The 18,121-nt window shown below is 33.4% G+C and overlaps 1 protein-coding gene and 1 pseudogene across 1 annotated transcript; both read left to right on the top strand.

Moving 5' to 3' along the window:
• Positions 1-358: 358 nt before the first annotated feature.
• Positions 359-4,559, top strand: LOC122311277 (WRKY transcription factor 72A-like). The gene is made up of 6 exons (XM_043125766.1): positions 359-532; positions 1,058-1,135; positions 1,938-2,000; positions 2,111-2,659; positions 3,094-3,207; positions 3,402-4,559. The coding sequence occupies exons 1-6, from the start codon at positions 404-406 to the stop codon at positions 4,383-4,385; spliced, it is 1,917 nt and encodes a 638-aa protein (XP_042981700.1). The 5' UTR covers positions 359-403; the 3' UTR covers positions 4,386-4,559.
• A 1,790-nt stretch (positions 4,560-6,349) lies between these two features.
• LOC122310135 lies at positions 6,350-7,419 on the top strand (annotated as a pseudogene).
• Positions 7,420-18,121: the final 10,702 nt, after the last annotated feature.

Here is an 18,121-nt window from a genome sequence, read left to right as displayed (position 1 = left end):
TGTCTAATATTTAAACAGTGTTAATTGAGAGCTAGCGAGATAGCTTAGAATGGATTAATTTTATCACCAAACACACACATACACACACACATATATAATTATTAAGGGTCAATTTGAATATCAATACTATTTGTTTGTGAAACATTAATTAAGTTTATTTATTTATTTTTTAAGGAAACTAATTAAGAAATAAAATAAAATAACTTTATTTTGTCGCTTCTTGGAGTGTATTTACACATTTTGATATTTCTCTCCGATCGTCATGACATTGCCAAGGATGAGCTGGGAATTGGAATTTTTTAAAAGAGCAAGTCAAAAGTCTTGAGGTCTGCTTCTCCTTATATAATAACAATCAAAACTCCAATTGGAATGGTACAGAACCAGAATTATTTCAAAAGCATTAATGGAGAACAAGACTTCGGAAATATCTTTTCTTGGTAACATGCAGGATAGGGAAGTCAGAACAGTGGAATCTGTTGGTAAATTAGAAGCTGGCAGTAGTGGTTCCACCGAGATGATCAACAAGCTGGCCGTGAGTTTCTTAATTTCTTGTCTAGCTATCTAGCTGCTGCTTGCAAATGATTATATATATACTTGGCTAGCTATGATCATGGTTTTCTCCCTGATTTTCTTCTCCGGTAGAGTTTCCAGCTATATCTTGGGTAAAGTTGGAATATTCTAGAGTTATTTATTTATGAGCATGTGTTTGGGGGACGAATCAATCATTTTGGTTGCTTTTTAGGATAGAGTTTTGATTTTTGCGTTAGCAATTTCCAGGCTTTGAACGTTCCCTGCAAAGATCCATGAATATTACCTAAAGATATAGATCATGTAATTATTTGAACGACGACCGCCAATACAAATTCTTGGAATTTTCATAGATGAGTCTTCATTTATATGTTTGACTATTGTTGGTGTTCTCCTTTTTTGTGGCCTAGCAGATGATATTGATCTTCTTTTAACGATTGTTTTGAATTCAGTTTCATATATATATATATATGTATGTATGTAAATACAATCCTCATGCATGGAGCTCTATCCTTCTCATTTATTCCAGGAAGTTCATGGGAAGCATATTGATCAAGAAGATCAGGAAAACAGTTCGATGCCTTCTTCTTCTCCCAGTCGAATACAGGTAAAGAAACCAGCTGGAAGTCGATCCGAAAATGATCAACTATCTGAATTAACGAAGATGCGTGCTATATATAATATATATATATATATATATTTTTTCATTTTCCGTTCTTTTTCTCAATCCCTTTTGATCTTCAAGGATCTTATTATTTACTTAGCTTTCTTCTCTCTCTCTCTCTCTCTCTCTCTCTTCACTTTGATCTAAAGCTATGCACGAGTTTCTATGTCAAGATAAGCTAATTCTCGTATGATTTATTGGGCAAAGGGATACGTACTACTGTATATAATTCACTTTTACCGTGACAGATATGTACAATATGGTCGATTTGTCTCAAAATTAGTAAATATTTGTATATATTTATATGTCCATGCATGTGTACAATTAGATTGTCATGCGTAGTACCTCATGATCATGAATTAAGTAGAAGATTGTTAATTATTGCCGGCCAATGGTACTGAATCCATATGATTTAGTAGATCCATCACGTGGTAGATCTGACTTAATTATCACAACCTACGACTTAAGGCCAATTAAGGATTTCTAGGCTGGTCCACAAAGTCAAAATCCTTTTTATCTGTCACCAAGTGCATGTCGAGTGAGCTCCATCAATGATTTTTATCTCTTTCTCCAGTACCTTTTTCTTTGTCCTTTTGTTTTTGTTTTTCTCTTTCTTCCCTGCACGTCTGTTCGTTTATTTTCAGCAAAGCAAAATTTTGTTGTAGCTGCTGGCCTACATATCCTCTGTCATCTATATCTATTATTACAATAATCATGAAGTAATTAGTTTCTCAAACATTCGCAGGTGCCTTGTGCGATGGAGAAAAATACCAAAGATGAGATTTCCAATTCCGCAAGAAGGAATCAGGTAAGATGATGATGATCTTCTACGTACTTACTCGATCGGGGGCTCATTTATAGCTCATTTATCATAAGATTGTTCCTAATTTAGCCGCACATTTTTTCTTCTTTCCCCAGGAGGAGCTGCTAAAATCAGCTGAAGCTGAAATGGACGAGGTTAAAGGAGAAAACGAAAGGTTAAAGCTGTTATTGGCACGAATTGCGAAGGACTACCAAACCCTACAGATGCATTTCTTTGATATTCTTCAACAAGAAAAAACCAGATATACAGATACAGCTTCTAGCAATCAGCCAAAAGATCAGGAACCTGAAGTACTTATCTCCCTCAGCCTTGGGATAACGTCAATTGATCAGGAGGTCGGAAAGGATGAGAAAAAGAATAGTAACTTGAGTAATGGCCGACTAGAGAACGAGAAACTCAGTAGTACTGGAGAACTTTCACTGGGGTTGGACTGCATATCTGAGCCAAGCTCAACCGAGAATATGAGGAACGCGAGCTCCAAGAATAGCATTGCTCAGGAACTGAAGGAAGATCAGCAGCCCACTGAAATTTGGCCACCGAATAAACTTTTAAAGACTGTAAGAAGTGGAGACGATGAAGTTTTAGAACAAGGCCCGTTGAAGAAAACTAGGGTTTCTGTCAGAGCAAGATGCGACACCCCAACGGTTAGTATAGTATCGAACTTGATATGTGTAAGATACGTTTGAGATCAACAACTGTTTTAGGGAAAACGTGGTGATGAACAATTATCCAGTGTCACCGCCTGATCATATGACATTCAACAAATTACCTTTTGTATTTCGTGATAACTACATATAGGCCGTTCGGTTTGGTCATTGAGAATTATCAGATTTTTAGTTTTAAGATAAATATAATATTATCATTATTTTAAAATTTGAAAAAATTGAATTATTTATTATATTTTGTATAGAAATTTGAGAAAGTTGTAATAATGAGATGCAAATTTTGAGTTTGAGATTAAAATTTTTAATGGCCAAACCAAACTTATGTTATATATAATACATCATCAGGTTGTGTGGTTTAGACAAAATTAATGGATTTTTTCTTTTTTTTTTTCTGATTTTTCTTGTATATATAGTTGAACGATGGCTGTCAATGGAGAAAATACGGACAGAAGATAGCTAAAGGAAATCCATGCCCTCGGGGATACTACCGTTGCACAGTCTCACCATCTTGTCCTGTGAGAAAACAGGTATAACTTCTGCCTGCATTGTGTTTATATGTTATGGTCAGTTGGCGTTGTCAAAAAACTATATATGCATCTAATATATAGCTGATCTAGCTTGTCATAGAGTTTCAACATGCATGGCCATCATTTGCAACTCAAAAAGGGAATTTCGGAGTTAGAAACTTCATTTATATATTAGATTCTTTCTCCATTTTCAGGTGCAAAGATGTGCTGATGACATGTCCATCTTGATCACTACCTATGAAGGAACACACGATCACCCGCTTCCAATTTCAGCCGCAGCCATGGCTTCCACCACTTCTGCTGCTGTTTCTATGCTTCAATCCCGCTCATCGAGCTCAACAGGCATCGGGATCTCAGCTTCTGTCCCCATCTCCTCCTCCATTGCTACTAACCTCCATGGATTCAACTTCAGTACACTCTCCCAAACTTCAAGACCACCGCAGTTCTATATTCCAAACTCTTCAATCTCAACTTCAAATTCACACCCAACAGTAACTCTTGACCTCACCAGTACTGCACCATCCACCTCCTCTCCTCTTGGAAGGTTTTCTTCTAGTTTCTCATCTACACCAAGATATTCCGCAACGTGTCTAAACTTTTCCTCATCATCTTCCGCTTCTTTAGAGCCTAACGCCCTACAACCATTTTGGCATGGTTATACTGGCTACAACAATTATGGAACCTCGGCTTACAATCAAAACCATATCGGGTATTTGAACAGTACTGGAAAGCAACCTGCATTGCAAGAACATCTGTTCCAAACTTACATGAACATGAATCAGAATACTTCTCAGCAGCCTTTCAAAGAAACCATAGAAGCAGCAACCAAGGCAATCGCATCAAACCCGAATTTTCAATCAGTTGTAGCTGCAGCACTCACATCATATACTGGAGACGGTGGCGGGAATTCCGGAGATCAAAATCAAGGTGTGGGAAATAGCTCATGCCAGAAGATGAATTGGGACGAGTCTCTTAGGGCGAATCCTTTGATCTACCAGTCTAGCCAGAATGGCATAGGGTGTGGGTCAAGCTTCTTGAACATCAAATCGTCCTCTTTAAATTCTCCACAACAAAGTGGCTTAACCTTGTTCCCGACTTCATTGCAACTTTCTGCAGCAACCAAGAGTAGTGCTGCTTCCGCGGCTTCCGCTGACAATAGTGACCTTTTGAAGTTGTGAGAGCTAAGGTTAGTGGTGTCTGTCATATTTTCTAGCTTGATACTAGTGAAACGACCCAGACGATCTTGTTTTTCTTTTTTAAGGTTTGCTAAATCTTCTGTGTAATCAAAATCTGGATAAGGTTAATTTGTGAAATTTCATTTTTGCGCAATTGCATGTAACTCTCTAAGAATAGACTTCTTGCCAACAGGGTTTCCACCGACAGTAAAGGCCCGGTTTGGATATCCAAACTATCTCCAGCTATACTTCACTTTCATCTACCTGTCCAAATGGTTGGAAAAAAAAAAAATCTTATTCCATTTCTAATTTTTCAACTAACAACCCTAGGGTAATACTACAGTAATACTAACTACCACATTTTTAATATATATAATTATCTATTAGAATTTTTTTATTTTATTGTAATATATAATTAGAAAAATATATTTCGAATTATAACATATGGTATAATAAATAGGTCATAATAATTAATATAACAACATAAAAATATATTTTGGGAAAGTCAAATTATTTATGAGTTTTTAAATTAATAATAGATATTACTTATTTTTAATATATTCATAATATTTTTCACCCAATAATTAAAAATATTTTTTAATAATTGGTGAGACCCACCACTTTATCAAATCTCTAAAAAGTTAAAATCATCTCATCTCATCTCACTAGCTAGTTAGCTATCTAAACATATATTTTTTTACAAATTAACCATTTCATTTTATTTTAAGTCAAAAATCTTATTATTATTTAAAATTTATTATCTCACCTCATTTGAAATATTGCCTAACCAAACGAAGCCTTTAGAGCAATGAATGACTTTGAATATATAATAAGATCAGGCGGAAATAAAATGGAAATTCCAACGTAGGTATTGACATCAATGGATAAAAGGGGGAAAAAAAGGTAAGAGAAATATTAATCCCCTAGCATGGATTCAAATAACTCTTGCTGAAAATACTGATGTCATATATTTACTGAAAAAAAAAAAATTATTTACGTAGATCTCTCGGATATTTTGCATGATTTGCGGAGGTCCAGATTTTGGTTGAAGTTAGTGACATAAAGAAAGATAAATATTATTTTTTCACCTTAAAGATGAAGAAAGTGATATAATTATATCATTAATTAATGTGAGGCATTTAATTAAATTCTTATCTTAGAAATTGTTATATATATATATAAATATCTTTATATATAAAAAGTGTGTATCTAACGGAAATTGTTGTTTTAACAGTTTTTATCATTTTCCGTTAACTTTATCAATGTTTCATTAACTCCGTTTGTCTTGAAATTAAGTGAGTGCAGTATAGTCATGTAGGTTTTATTTGTCTTTTCTATGTCAGTGTTGGAATATCAAAAATCTTTGTACTCTCTTATTTTCTTCTTATTAATTACGTAGTGTAAAAGTCTCTCCATTCTCTCTCTCTCTCTCTCTCTCTCTCTGCATTAGCCTATTCTCTGCTTCAGATTTGTAGGGAAGAACACCAGATAGCAATTCTTCAAGAGCAAGAACTGGTCTTCTCCAGTGTGGTCTGGGTATAAATTTTAGATTTTTTGTTTTTTATTTACATGTTGTGATACATCACGAATCCCCTCTCTTTATCTGGATTTTCTTTTTATATTTCAAGAATAGTTACAGATCTTCCAAAGTAAGATTTTTTTCAATTTTTTCGGTATATGAGGTTTTATAGAATGTTTAGATTTATTAATGTAGATATAACTCCAAAAAGTTCTAATTGGAGATTTGGATCCCTATGGTGGTTTGTTCGATGATGAGCAAACAAAAATTCTGGAAATTAAAGAGCATCTCGAAGATCTTGACCAGGTTTTTCCCTTTCTTTCTACTAATTGTTTCGTTTATATTTCAGTTTTATTTTTTTTGAGTTTGATTTTCTCTTTGGTTTGGGTTCACTTTCGTGAGTCAGTCTGATGATTCTTTGGTTGAATTGGTTCAAAATCTAGCAGACATGGATATAACCTTTCAAGCACTCAGGGTAAATTATTAGTTCGGAGATTGGTGAAGCTATTAGTCAAGTTTGAATGACCAAAGTTTAAGATAAATATGTACAAATGTTCCTATTTTTTTTGTTTCTAGTCTATCATTTTTTTTTTTAATTGCACATGATAGTGCACTATTGCACCGCTGGGCAGTGAGTGGATCAATGATGACAAGCAGCTGAACAACAAGAAACCGAGAGGAAGAGGCAGCAAGCGAAGGAACTAGGGCTTGGTGGCAGTCTTGGGTGGTCGGCGACGTGGAGAAACACGATAGACATGGGGTGACGGTGGGCTTGTGGCTCACGGGTAGGAAGCAAATACTCTGCTTTGGTTGCTAAAAACAGGGGCTGTTGGGTTGTGTGAGTGGAGGCGTTGGGCTTGCGGTTTATGGGAAAGAGTCAAGGCCATTGGATGAAGTCAAGGAAGCTTCTTAAGAAGAAAGAGATCGTGCCTTTGAGGCTGCACTGGAGTTCCAAAGCAAGCTAGACTCTGAAGGTCCATCTTTCGTCAAATCAATGGTCCGGTCTCATGTTTATAGCTATTTTTGGTTGGTATGTGGCGATTGAGGCAGTTTATGGTCTTCTTATCTTAATTATGCTTTATCTAATATTTATATGCAATGAAGGGTTCGATGTAGCTTCTGATACTGACTTCTTAATGGTTCAGTGGATAAGTAGTTGAACTGTATATTTTGCCTTTATTACTAGGGCCTTCCTTCAAAATTCTGTGAGGATCATCTTTCAAAAACATTGTTGGATATGGTATTAGTAAATGAAAATGGTGTGGAATTTGAGACTACATATATTGGCAAAAGATCTGGGCTTAGTGGTGGCTGGAGAGCATTTGCACTGGACCATAAGCTGGATGATGGTGATGCACTGCTATTTGAATTGTTTCAGCCAACGAGATTTAAGGTAGGCCTAAAAATCAGTGAGGTTAATCTTGTAAGAGTGGTGTGCTTGTATTTTACAATCATTATCAGATTTGAGTGTCTATGTAGCTGTACAAAGCATTAATCTGGTAGTGGCATGTCACGCAAATTGAGTCCTAGTATATTTAATTTAAGCTTTTACCTGCCAGGACAAATTCTACCCATTACATAAATCTTCTATATTGGCTTGCGATACGAACGTATGTACTCATATATGGGCACATATATTATACAAAAATGCCGTTATGATCTATCGGTGTGCACTCCCATTCCATCCTCTAGTTGTGATAGTCAAGACCACTCCAGAATTATTCTTGGGCTGGGTCACTTTTGACATGTGACCTTCTCTCTTTTTATATAAAAATAAAAATAAAAATAAAAAAATAATTTTCATTTGGTCCAAAACACGCCATTAATTATCATGATCATCTTGATAATGCAAATTCAATCATCTTGTTAAAGTACTGGTTATAGTAGTTAATTTGTTTGTTAAAGTTCTTTTGTAATATTCTATTAATTATATTATTTGTATAAAAATTGAAGTAATGTCTTCTAAGCTATATATGCTATCAACTATTTTTACAAGTTTTGTAAAAAAATATATTATTTTTGTAAAATAGTTTCATTCAACTAAGCAACGTGCTTTGCACGTTATTTTAACCTAGTATATATATATATATATACGAGTAATGTTATACACTATATTACTATTGAAGAACAACTTTTACCAAACTTCAAGGATGCTGACTCAAGACTTGCTGAAGTTGTTCCTATTACGTAGGAGTAGGATATTGTTGAACCCAAGGTTTCAAGTTTCATGTGAATATAAATCTACACATGGATTTTGATGATAATAAATGAATTCAAAGAATAAAGGAGTTTCAAGCTCAAGTTTTCCACACAATGGAGTCAAGCACATCAAAGAACCAAGCATGAGCAAGAAAGAAACAAGTTCACGTTAAAGTTATAGAATAATGTTGTAAATCTCTTAAAATTCGAAATTAGGATTAATGCTCAAAATTAATATTTTATCATAAATTATTAAAATACATTTTCCACATGTGCATGAATATTTTTTGAAAATTAAATTTGAAAATTTTGAAAGATGATTGATTGTCATCTTTTACATGTGCATGCCTTGATTAAAGGGTTGAACTTTGAAAATATTAAAGATGATTGATTGTCATCTTTCACATGTGCATTTTTTATTTGAATATTTTCAAAAGTGATTGATGCTTTTTTAGACTTATACAAAAGGTAGATGATTTTGTTTGAAAAATTTGAAAAGTAAAGTATGCTCCTTTTGTCATATACAAAAAGTAAAAGATTAGATTTGAATTTTTTGAAAAGGAAAGTGTGCTCCTTTTGTCATATGCAAAAAGAAAAAGATTAGGTTTAATTTTTTTGAAAAGGAAAGTGTGCTCCTTTTGTCATATGCCAAAAGTAAAATATTAGGTTTGATATTTTTCAAAAAGTGAATGATGTTGTCTTTGACAATTGAAAAAAAAGAACATTTTATTTGAATTTTTTGAAAAAGTGAATGATGTTTTTTTTTGACATGTGAATCTTTTTTAATTTGAATATGAAGTCTCATATGCCTATAAATAGATCATTTGAGAGCTTTACATTGATAACACCAAGAGCATACAACATTCATTCAAAGCTTTCATTCTCTCTTCTCTAAGCATTGAGTCTTAATCCTTGTTCATTTTAAGAGATATAGTTTGCGCTGTATTGTTCTTATTTCACTCATTGAGGAGTGTTTTCTGATAACCTACCCACTATCAGCTCTTGTATCAGAAAAATGGTGTGTATAACCCTTGTGTGTGTAGGAAGTATTCTACACGGGGAGTAGTTGAATCACCACGTGTAAGGTGATTGCAAGTGTAGAGGGTGTTCTACACGGATCCTTTGTAGCGGTGTTGTTCAAATGTGTAATAGGTTTCTATCTCCACCTGAAGGAGATTGAATAGTGAATTTGGAAATCCTCAAGGGGTAGCTTGAGGCGAGGACGTAGGCAGTTGGGCCGAACCTCGTTAACATACCGAGTTTGCTTCTCTCTTACCCTTACTCTTTATATTTATTGTTATTTCATATTTTGTTTATATTTTATATTATATATTTGATTTATAATTGTTATTTTTTTTAATATAACTCAATTCACCCCCCTCTTGTGTTAGTCATCTGGGTAACAATTGGTATCAGAGCTAAGAGCTCTATTATAAGATTAACTATCTTTTGAGTTAAGATCTTATGGCTAACATTTCAGTTTCATTTGGTGAAGGTCAATCTAGCAGTCGGCCTCCACTCTTTTGTGGAGATCATTACTCATTCTGGAAAGTTAGAATGAGAATATTCCTTCAGGCTCAAGGTCGAGAAATCTGGAAATGTATTGTAAATGGACCTTATATTCCAACAAAAGTGGTTGATGGAGTAAACGTCAAAAAGGAAGAAGAAGAGTTTGGTCGTGAAGATGATAGACTTTATACTTTGAATTTAACTGTTATGAATTTATTATTTAATGCTTTCAATGGAAATGAGTTTAATAGAATAATGACTTGTGCTACAGCAAAAGAAATTTGGGATAACTTGGAAGTTACTTATAAAGGAACTTCGCAAGTCAAGGAATCAAAAATTTATATTCTTACTCATGAATATGAAATGTTTAAGATGAATGATGATGAATCTATTTCTAGTATGCACACTCGTTTTACTAACATCATAAACAGCTTGACAGCTCTTGGCAAAATTTATTCCAAGGTGGAGATAGTAAGAAAAATTCTCAACTCTCTACCAAAATGCTGGGAATCAAAAGTGACAGCGATTCTTGAAGATAGAGACCTCAAGAAGCTTGAAGTGAATGAACTCATCAGGTCACTTATCACCCATGAGTACACATTGAAAAGAGGAGAAGAAGAAGGAAAGCCAAAAAAGAGCTTGGCACTTAAAGCTGTTCCTCATGAAAGTGAAAGTGATGAAGATGAGGAAAATGAAGACAAAGATGAAGAAGTTGCGATGATAACAAGAAGAATTCAGAGGTTCTTAAAGAAAAATAAAATTCCTCCGAGGAAATCCTTCAAAAATTTTTTCAAACAAGATTCAGGTAAAAATGACACTTTAATTTGTTATAAATGTAATAAGCCTGGTCATATCAAGTCAGATTGTCCTCTGCTAAAGAAAGATTGAAACAAGGGCAAGAAAGCAATGAAAGCTACATGGGATGATGATTCAAGTAGCTCAGATAGTGAACCAAGTAATGGAGAATCAGCAAATCTTTATCTTATGGCTAAAGATGACATTGAGGTAACAAATCTTGATAATATTGAAAATCTTTCATATGAAGAATTGCAAAATGTTTTAGAAGAGGTTTATGAGGAATTTGAAAAATTGGATATCAAATATACTGCTTTGAAAAAGAAAAATTTTTCTTTAACAAATGAAATTGATATTTTAAGAAAAGAAAATATCATTTTGAAAGATGAAAATCTTGAATTGAATAAGAAGAAAACCGATTTAGAAAATATTGTTGAAAACTTTACGAATGGAAAAATAAATTTTGAAAAACTTCTTGGTAGTCAAAGATGTATTTTTAACAAGGCAGTCTTGGGATATATGCCAAAACAAAAACACAAACCTTATAAAAATTTCTTTGATAATCCTTCTATATCAAAGACCAATAATCAAAATTTTTTTCATAAAAATAATTTTGTCAAAAAAAGATATTATTATAATCATTCAAGTTCTTCATATATGTCATATGCTATTTGCAATTTCTGTAATAGAAATGATCATAATTATCATACTTGTCCTATTAGAAGAAATCATACAATGACTGTTAGGGCCATATGGGTACATAAAAATCTTGTTTCTTCTAATACTAATAAATAAAGGACCCAAAGAACTTGGGTACCAAGAAAAATCATTTTAATTGTTTTTATAGGTATGCATGAAGTCATCCACAAGTAAAAACAAGTGGTTTTTAGATAGTGGATGTTCAAGACACATGACGGGAGACAAGACTAAGTTCTTTGATTTTAGATCTAAAGAAGAAGGACACTTGACATTTGGAGACAACTCGAAAAGGAAGATCATGGGAATAGGTAAAATTGGTAATGAATCTTCTCTCATAATTGAAGATGTTCTATTTGTTGAAGGTCTAAAACATAATCTTTTGAGCATAAGTCAATTATGTGATAAAGGATTTACAGTTATTTTCAAAATGGATAAGTGCATTATTTTGAATGATCATGATTGTAATATTTGTTTTATTGCTTTTAGAAACAATAATGTTTATACAATTGATTTTGAAAAAATTACCTCACAAGATGCTATTTGCTTTTCAGCTAAAAATGAAACTAGTTGGTTATGGCATAAAAGATTAGGTCATGTCAACATGGAACTTATTTCCAAACTTTCAAAAAATGATCTTGTGAGAGATTTACCAAAAACAAATTTTCTTAAAGACAAAATTTGTGATGCATGTCAATTTGGTAAACAAACAAAAACTTCTTTTAAAACTAAGAAACATATTTCCACTATTAGACCATTGCAACTGATATACATGGATCTTTTTGGACCAAATAGAGTTGCAAGTCTAGGAGGAAAATATTATGCATTTGTTATTGTTGATGATTTCTCTAGATATACTTGGGTCATCTTTTTTGCTCATAAAGATGAGGCACATAATTCATTTACCAAGTTATGCAAGAAAATTCAAAATGAAAAGAGTTATACTATTTCAAGTATCCGAAGTGATAGGGGAAAAGAGTTTGTTAATAAAAATATTGAAACATTTTGTGATGAAAATGGTTTTGTGCATAATTTTTCTGCTCCTCAAACTCCTTAACAAAATGGGGTAGTAGAGAGGAAAAATAAATCTCTTCAAAGAGATGGCAAGAACAATACTCAATGAGAACAACTTGCCTAGTTATTTTTGGGCCGAAGTGGTAAGTACTGCATATTATGTTATAAATAGAGTTATGCTAAGGTCTAAGTTAGATAAAACTCCCTATGTGCTTTGAAATGAGAAAAAGCCCAACATTGGTTACTTTCATGTATTTGGATGCAAATGTTTTATTTTGAATGACAGTGATAATTTAGGCAAGTTTGATGCAAAATCTGATTAAGGTATCTTTCTCGGGTATTCTACTAATAGTAAAGCTTATAGAGTATTCAATAAAAAGATTTTGACTGTACAAGAATCTATGCATGTAGTATTTGATGAATCTAATTCTCCACTCTCCAAGAAATCTATTGATGAAGAAACAGGAGGTATAAATAATACGGAAAGTCTCAATCTCAACAAAGAGAAAATAAGAGAGGAAGTTCAACATGGAGCCATCAGGAAAGATCATCAAAATTTAATACAAGATGCAACCAAACAGTGGAAATTTGTGAAAGATCATCTAGTGGAACAAATTTTGGGAGAACCTTCACAGGGTGTAAGTACTCGATCATCTCTTAGAAATATTTGCAATCATACTGCTTTTCTATCTCAAATTGAACCCAAAAATATTGATGACGCACTTCTTGATGAATCTTGGATTCTAACTATGGAAGAAGAGTTGAATCAATTTGAAAGAAATGATGTTTGAACACTTGTTCCTAGACCCAAAAATCATACTATTATTGGAACAAAATGAGTTTTTAGAAACAAGAAAGATGAGCCCGGAGTCATTACTAGAAATAAGGCTCGACTTGTAGCCCAAGGTTTTAATCAAGAAGAAGGAATCGATTATGATGGGACATATGCACCTGTCGCAAGATTAGAAGCTATTCGAATGCTACTTGCATATGCTTGTTATAAAGATTTCAAACTTTTTCAAATGGATGTTAAAAGTGCTTTTTTAAATGGTTTTATAAATGAAGAGGTATATGTTGAGCAACTTCCAGGTTTTGAAAATCATATTTCCTCAAATCATGTTTTCAAACTCACAAAAGTACTATATGGACTTAAACAAGCTCCTAGAGCTTGGTACGAGAGACTCAGTGGTTTCTTGATTGAAAAAGGTTTTTCAAGAGGAAAGATCGACACAACTCTTTTCATTAAATATGAAAATGATGATATTCTTTTGATTCAGATTTATGTTGATGATATAATATTCGGTGCTATTAATGAAAATATGTGTCAAGTTTTTGCTAAGACTATGCAGGAAGAATTTGAGATGAGCATGATAGGAGAACTTACATTCTTTCTCGGATTGCAAATTAAGCAAGCAAAAAGTGAGACTTTCATCAATCAATCAAAATATATTAAGGAATTACTGAAGAAGTTTGGGATGGAAAATGCTAAGGAAATTGGAACACCAATGAGACCATCAACTAAACTTGATAAAGATGAATCCGGTAAACCAGTTGACTCGAAGATATATCGAGGTATGATTGGTAACTTATTATATTTAACAGCCAGTAGACCAGATATTATGTTTAGTGTGTGCTTATGTGCATGCTTTTAATCATCTAAAAAAGAATCACATTTAATTGCAGTTAAGCGCATTCTTAGATATCTTAGTGGTACAATTAACCTAGGGTTATGGTATCCTAAGCACACATCTTTCGATCTAATCAGCTACACAGATGCAGATTATGCTGGCTGTAAAATAGATCGAAAAAGCACTAGTGGAAAATGCCATTTATTAGGTCATGCACTAGTTTCTTGGTTTAGTAAAAAATAAAATTCTGTTGCACTATCTACTGCTGAGGTAGAATATGTTGCTGCGGGTAGTTGTTGTGCTTAAGTTCTCTACATGAAGCAACAACTTGAAGATTTTAAACTCATGTAGAATCACATTCCAATCAAATGTGATAATACAAGTGTTATAAATCTTTCAAAGAACCCAATACAACATTCTAGAACCAAGCATATTGAAATAAGATATCATTTTCTTCGAGATCATGTGCAGAAAGGCGATATAGTACTAGAATTCACAAACACACACGATCAGTTAGCAGATATTTTCACAAAACCTTTACCAGAAGATAGATTATGTATGATCAGAAGAGAAATAGGTATGATGCATGCTATGAATATCTCTTAAAAGATAAACTAGAGTCAATAAAAATAGAGATAGATTTTTTAAATACTTTTATATAAACTTGAGATTCTTAGCTTCATGTTTGAGACGCTCATTCTCTTCATACAATATCATGTCATTCTTATCCATGGGAACCGGCAAGCCGAATGAAGAATCTAATAAAGATTTCAACTATTTATTCTTCTGCCGAATGATTCCTTCCCTTGTGTAAGACTCTTGAACAATTCATTGAAGTACAACAATTTGTTCTTTGAGCTTTTCAACTTCATGATTTTTGACTTGTAGCCGCTGAGAAAAAACAACAATAGAAGAGGAGTAGCGAGTCCCAAGACTCACCAAGTCATAAATAGCATCAGAATCTGAATTATTAGTCAGATTATTATTTTTCTGCTGCAACATGGCACCAATGGCAGCTGCAGAAAGGACAGGAGGTTGAGATGCAGAATGCCTCATGGATGGATCTAGAGAAATGTTAGAAGAATGAGCCATTGAGAAAAGAATAGAAGGCTTAAAACGAGAATGTTGAAGGAATGCAGATGAGTTATAGAGATGAGAAGAAAACTTGATGCGGATTGGATGAACTTCAGGACTGATTTTATAGAGATAGCATAAAGAATAAGACAAACTATTGTCTCTTCAAATCTTATTTAGTAAAAAGAAATACAAGATATGCTGGACACACATTGTCAAAAGTTTTCTTACTAAACCAGCGAGATTAACAGTAGATTGTCCCTATTTTTCTAGTAAACGATGAACCTCTGCTGTTATCTGCCGATGTTGACCTTGTATCTGAACCCTTTCTCGTTCCAGCTCCTCTATTCGTGGTTGCAGATCATGAGCATACCAATCTGTAGATTTTTTCAACTCTTAGTTTTCTTACTTTAGCCTTTTATTCTCACTATCTTTATTAGCAAGCTTCTGTCGTAACTCAGATATTTGCATGTTAAGATGATCAATCTCACTCACCCTCGCCATTAACCTCCGAGACATGATTGTAACAGAGGCAGCATATTGACTACTGAGCATTCTTGATTCTGCAATAATCTCAGAATCAGCCTTACTAGAAAAACGGTTCTCTGCTCCTATCATGGTATTGACGGCCTCAGGAGAGAAGATTGATGATTGATACGTCAAGGGTTCCTGATTCAAGTCTGGAACATTAGTGGAAGAGAATTGCTCAGCCATTCTATCGTTGTGGAACAACAGAACTCAGGTAAAGAAGTAATGTATTTTTTTGGCATCCGATAGATGAAAATGCTCATTTTTTTTTTATAGAAACTCAGAGCCTTCAATCATGTTTGTCAACAACATCAGACGATTGTTTAAATCTCTAACCGCACTAAATTCATAGAGTTAGGCCTTGAGACTTTGCAGCATTTGTCGGGTCACAGACGGCTCCTTTTTCAACTATCTACAGTGACTATTAAACGCATCATTTTCTTCAGTCCATTTACTTGCTGCCGATCCTTTTTAATAATGCCAAAAGTGGGAGAAGTTTTAGACTAGAACATTAACATTGTTTAAATTGCTAAACTTGTTATATATGTTTGGAATTATATTTATACTTTTACTTGAAAAACTAACGCATATTTTCAGGGGGAGCTTAAGTATTAATACAGGTTTCAAGTTCTATCAAGTATTTGTCATCATCAAAAAGGGGGAGATTGTTGAACCCAAGGTTTCAAGTTTCATGTGATTATAAATTTACACATGGATTTTGATGATAACAAATGAATTCAAAGAATAAAAGAGTTTCAAACTCAAGTTTTCCACACAATGGAGTCAAGCACATCAAAGAACCAAGCATGAGCAAGAAGGAAACAAGTTCACGTTAAAGTTATAGAGTAATGTTGTAAATCTCTTAAAATTCGAAATTAAGATTAATGTTCAAAATTAATATTTTATCATAAATCATTAAAATACATTTTCCACGTGTGTATGAATATTTTTTAAAAATTAAATTTGAAAATTTTGAAAGATGATTGATTGTCATCTTTTACATGTGCATGCCTTGATTAAAGGGTTGAATTTTGAAAATATTAAAGATGATTGATTGTCATCTTTTACATGTGCATGTTTTATTTGAATATTTTCAAAAGTGATTGATGCTTTTTTAGACTTATACAAAAGGTAGATGATTTTGTTTGAAAAATTTGAAAAGTAAAGTATGCTCCTTTTGTCATATACAAAAAGTAAAAGATTAGGTTTGAATTTTTTGAAAAGGAAAGTGTGCTCCTTTTGTCATATGCAAAAAGAAAAAGATTAGGTTTGAATTTTTTGAAAAGGAAAGTGTGCTCCTTTTGTCATATGCCAAAAGTAAAATATTAGGTTTGATTTTTTTGAAAAAGTGAATGATGTTGTCTTTGACAATTGAAAAAGAATAACCTTTTATTTGAATTTTTTGAAAAATTGAATGATGTTGTTTTTGACATGTGAATCTTTTTTAATTTGAATATGAAGTCTCATATACCTATAAATAGATCATTTAAGAGATTTACATTTACAACACCAAGAGCATACAACATTCATTCAAAGATTTCATTCTCTCTTCTCTAAGCATTGAACCTTAATCCTTGTTCATTTTGAGAGATATAGTTTGCGCTGTATTGTTCTTATTTCACTCATTGAGGAGTGTTTTTTGATAACCTACCCACTATCAGCTCTTGTATCAGAAAAAGAGTGTGTATAACCCTTGTGTGTGTAGAAAGTATTCTACACGGGGAATAGTTGAATCACCACGTGTAAGGTGATTGCAAGTATAGAGGGTGTTCTACACGGATCCTTTGTAGCGGTGTTGTTCAAATGTGTAATAGGTTTCTATCTCCACCTGAAAGAGGTTGAATAGTGAATTTGGGAATCCTCAAGAGGTAGCTTGAGGCGAGGACGTAGGCAGTGGGGCCGAACCTTGTTAACATAATGAGTTTGCTTCTCTCTTATCCTTACTCTTTATATTTATTGTTATTTCATATTTTGTTTATATTTTATATTATATATTTGATTTATAATTGTTATTTTTTTAATACAACTTAATTCACCCCCTTTTGTGTTAGTCATCTGAGCAACAGATATGGTGATCCTGTAATCAAATATTTGAATTTTAAGTATTATAGTCATCTCATGTTAATCAAATATTCGAATTTTGAATATTTGATAATAGCCTAACGACAGCAGTAATTTAGGCTTTTTGTTTTTCACCAGTAGTGTATGTAAACTCATCTATGTATACGTTTATGAAATGGTGAAAACTACTTCAATATTACCTCTATCTTATTATTCTACATGGTATCAGCTTTAGCCACTTGACCTACGTCCCTCCATGTCCTCTCCTTCCTCAACTATGTCAGACCCCTCGTCCTCTGTTATTCCCTCTCTTGTCACTCCACCAACTATTAATGTCACTAAGTTGTCCTGTGACAATTATTATGTCTGGAAAGCTCAACTTATCCCTTTTTTTCATGGCCAAGGTCTCTTTGGGTATATTGACGGCTCCATCCGCACTCCTTCTAAATACGTTGATTTCACAAACCTGACTCTAATGACTCTTGTATCGAACCCTATCTATGAAAACTCACTGTCAAGATACTATTATTTTCGTTGTTCTCTTCTTTACCATTACTGAAACCATCTTGGTTCAGGTTGTCTCACACACAACCTCTGCTAGCATCTGGCAAGCACTTGAAACATCCTTCTCCTCTCAATCATGGGCTCGTGTAATTCAGTTACACACGGATCTTGCTAATGCCCACAAAGGTGCTCTTTCTACTACAGACTATTTT

Source organism: Carya illinoinensis, chromosome 5 (assembly GCF_018687715.1).
Source record: "Carya illinoinensis cultivar Pawnee chromosome 5, C.illinoinensisPawnee_v1, whole genome shotgun sequence".
NCBI lineage: Eukaryota > Viridiplantae > Streptophyta > Magnoliopsida > Fagales > Juglandaceae > Carya > Carya illinoinensis.
The sequence above is the reverse complement of the archived record's forward strand: the minus strand, read 5'-3'. Positions and strand labels throughout refer to the sequence as shown.

Bases quoted from the DNA above. Each gene is read 5' to 3' on its own strand.
- LOC122311277 (XM_043125766.1), top strand. From the start codon at position 404: ATGGAGAACAAGACTTCGGAAATATCTTTTCTTGGTAACATGCAGGAT. The intron at 1,136-1,937 runs GTAAAGAAACCA...AAACATTCGCAG, and splicing joins CTTCTCCCAGTCGAATACAG to GTGCCTTGTGCGATGGAGAA. The intron at 2,660-3,093 runs GTTAGTATAGTA...TTGTATATATAG, and splicing joins CAAGATGCGACACCCCAACG to TTGAACGATGGCTGTCAATG.